The sequence below is a fragment of the Symsagittifera roscoffensis genome, chromosome 6 (genome assembly GCF_963678635.1).
Source record: "Symsagittifera roscoffensis chromosome 6, txSymRosc1.1, whole genome shotgun sequence".
NCBI lineage: Eukaryota > Metazoa > Xenacoelomorpha > Acoela > Convolutidae > Symsagittifera > Symsagittifera roscoffensis.
In genome coordinates, this window is record NC_087067.1 from 4,644,433 (window position 1) to 4,647,364 (window position 2,932).

The following is a 2,932-nucleotide window of genomic DNA, read 5'->3' on the forward strand; positions in this document are numbered from 1 at the left end:
TATTGAAACTTCATTTTTATTCAGCATTTTTATGCAATTCTGTTTTTACAAATTAGTTATTCACTCCAGTCTGTCAAGTTAGTTTCTGGATACATACTTTTTGATTTAGTTTTTAGAGATCGTGGGTTGTAGTGTCAATCATGGGTTGGATGCTTAATGATTTAGTTATTGGATACATACTGTTTGATTTAGTTTTTAGAGATAGAACTCCGCGAATTGTAATTAGTCACCCGTCATGAAATTAATTGACAAGGAAAGCAAGAGCGCGACTGCTAACAACAGGAAAGCACCAAACGATATCATCAAAGTATAATAAGCTCTTTTTGATATCTTGTATAGCAGAACCCATTTTCTCTTTGGGGACTCTCTCTTGGGTTTCAAATGCTCGGCATTCTCTCCCATTTTTTCTCCCGCCTCCACGTAAACAGGTGGAGTTGTGCTGTCGATGTTTGACGGATCTAAAAGACAGGAATTTGATTATGAAGTGCGTTTTCAGCCCTGTTTAATAAGTATCATAGTGTTCTCGCTAGAGTTCTTAGCGAGAAAAACCAAGGTCGTAACTAATGAATTTTATGGTGAACGAAGAGCAGTGCGTTCTTTCAGTTTTCTACTTTTCTCATGAGAAAAATCGAAAACTGAAAAATCGAAACAAAGTTCACAAGTTTATCAGGCATTGTTTTAAAATTGATTTATCAATTTTTTCATTTTGCGAATTTTATGACATTGAATCCTGCTTTTAAATACCGGAAATTATGGCAATTCATTATTCTTTGTTGACTTGCAGTTTCCGATAGTTACGGTTAATTTACGTATGAAACCGAAGCTACACGAAACCGATCTACCCCAAAACCGAAAGGAAATCAATTTTTTGTTTTACTGAGATTTGCTTCATCAGCTACCACAAATGATCATCGGAGAGAGTTGGGTGATATATCAATTTAAAGCCTTTTCAGTCATGATTCCAACGAAAATAAAAAATTTCAAGCAAGAATATTTTGGTTTTTCATCTTAATTGAGCGAATAAAGCGAGCGAGCAGGCTTACAATAGCTTCTTATTTTGATGTCTTAGAAGCTTAAAATAGCTTAATTTAAGCCATATAAACTAAATTTTACTCAAATAAACTTAGTTTTTTCGAGATTTTCAGCGGATTTTTGGAGTCAAAAACTTCAAAATTTCAAAAAAAAACTACAAAAACAATTGAAAATAGTTTTTTGAAATTTGTTTGTTTTAACCAAGTTTCAACAATTTTTTTTCCAATTTGCTTATTTTTCTATGACTGTTCAAGAAAGCTGTAGTTTTCTGTCAGATCCTCTTTTTACACCACGCCGAAAAAATGACCACTTGTTTGAAAAAACCTTTGAAAAAGCCTTTTTGTTGTATTTTTTAAGACTATTTTCGGAACATTCTGTGCTACTTGCACAATAACGTGCTATCCTTGTTTCATACTGCAATTTCTCATGTAACTCATGGCGAATCTAGGCAGGCTTAAAAGGGGAGGGAGAGGGGGATGAAGTTTCGTTTTCAGCAGTAGACTCCCTTAATATCCAAATAGTCCTCGATCGAGTTTTTGTACAACTTCAAGTTAATTTTAATTTTTGATCGATCCTAAGTTTTTTCAAAAAGGATTATTGGCGGAAATTTAATTTTAAAGTTTCAGTGAAGAATGTGAGCTACAGAGATGCTTTGGTGACACTTTCAAAAAAGTGTCCGAAAATGTCTTGTGACAGATTTTCTCAGAAACTGGGCTGCAAACAAAAATTTTAGAACCCCTGTAAAAGATGACATTTTGTTGCTACTAGGAACACAGAAAATCAAATAAGTCTAACTTAAAAACGAACAGCTAATAAGTCTAATTGCACTTAACAAGTTCTTTCATATGTTATTAATCTATAATTATTTTACCTGAATACACTACTGGTGAGATTGGTTGATACTGATCGTCTTTTTTCTGGAGATCTTCTTCTCCTTCTTTTTCCAAATCCGGCATTTTTTCTTTCGGTGCCTTTTTTGCCTTGTCACGTGATGACAGCTTTCCCTTTTGTTGGGTTTTCGAACTCCTTTCGTCAATTCTGTCAGCGGTCTCGACATAGTCAGGGCCAGCTCTACTGTACAAATCATATTGACTATAATCGACGTACAATTCCTTCGGCTCATCAAATATGGGATAAGTCTCATAGTCGGGACCGCCATAGCTTCCTTGTTTGTCGCCGCTTTCGTGATATTTAGACATTGGTGCCTCATTTGTAGATTTCATAACAGGTTGATTTAAATGAATCAACTCGTTCGTTTTCCTTTCTTTCATTTCTTCGTTCACAATTTCGGGATTGACATATTCGCCAAGATTTTCATCCATTTTTTGACCAAAAAAAATTGGTAAAGTTTTCAGTTAGAGTTCTAGTTTACTTTCGAACTTTGTTACACAAACATTTTTCGTTGTTCATTCAGTTGTAAGCTTTTTAAATAAATCACTCAATTGTAACTTCGAAGCCGTGCGTTCTAATAAAGTCGAGCTAAAATTCAAGCAGATGGTTTTCTTATAACGTAGAATTGCGGAGAGGTGAAGTCTCATTTGTACCACCGTTCATTTGTACCAAAATGAAAAATCGGTCCCATTTGTATCAAAATTATTAAACTCGGTTTCTGATTGTTCGAATTGTGGGCCAACGAATTATTACATTAATTGTCTACTGTTCAAACAGAAGAAAACTAAACAGCAGAATAGTGACCGCCGCAGTCGCGCCTACGTGTCGCGAGCTTGCCAACAGAGGGCAGGACTCTATACAAAAATTAGAGCCGGTTATTGCCGCGAAGCGGCGACGCGCGCGTAGCGCCCCCACCGGCGACCTTAAACCAAGAGCTTAAAGTAGTCGTCTTAATAGTCTTAGGCAAATTGAATGTTTTTGGTACAAACGCGATTGATTTTTTATTTTG

At 35.6% G+C, this 2,932-nt stretch overlaps 1 protein-coding gene across 1 annotated transcript; it reads right to left on the reverse strand.

Annotated features, from left to right (window-relative positions):
- LOC134848460 (uncharacterized) lies at positions 1-2,577 on the reverse strand. The gene is made up of 2 exons (XM_063865926.1): positions 1,904-2,577; positions 1-458 (listed from the first exon to the last, which is right to left on the reverse strand). Exons 1-2 carry the CDS (start codon positions 2,352-2,354, stop codon positions 223-225), a joined length of 687 nt encoding a protein of 228 aa, XP_063721996.1. The 5' UTR covers positions 2,355-2,577; the 3' UTR covers positions 1-222.
- Between the last annotated feature and the right edge of the window lie 355 nt (positions 2,578-2,932).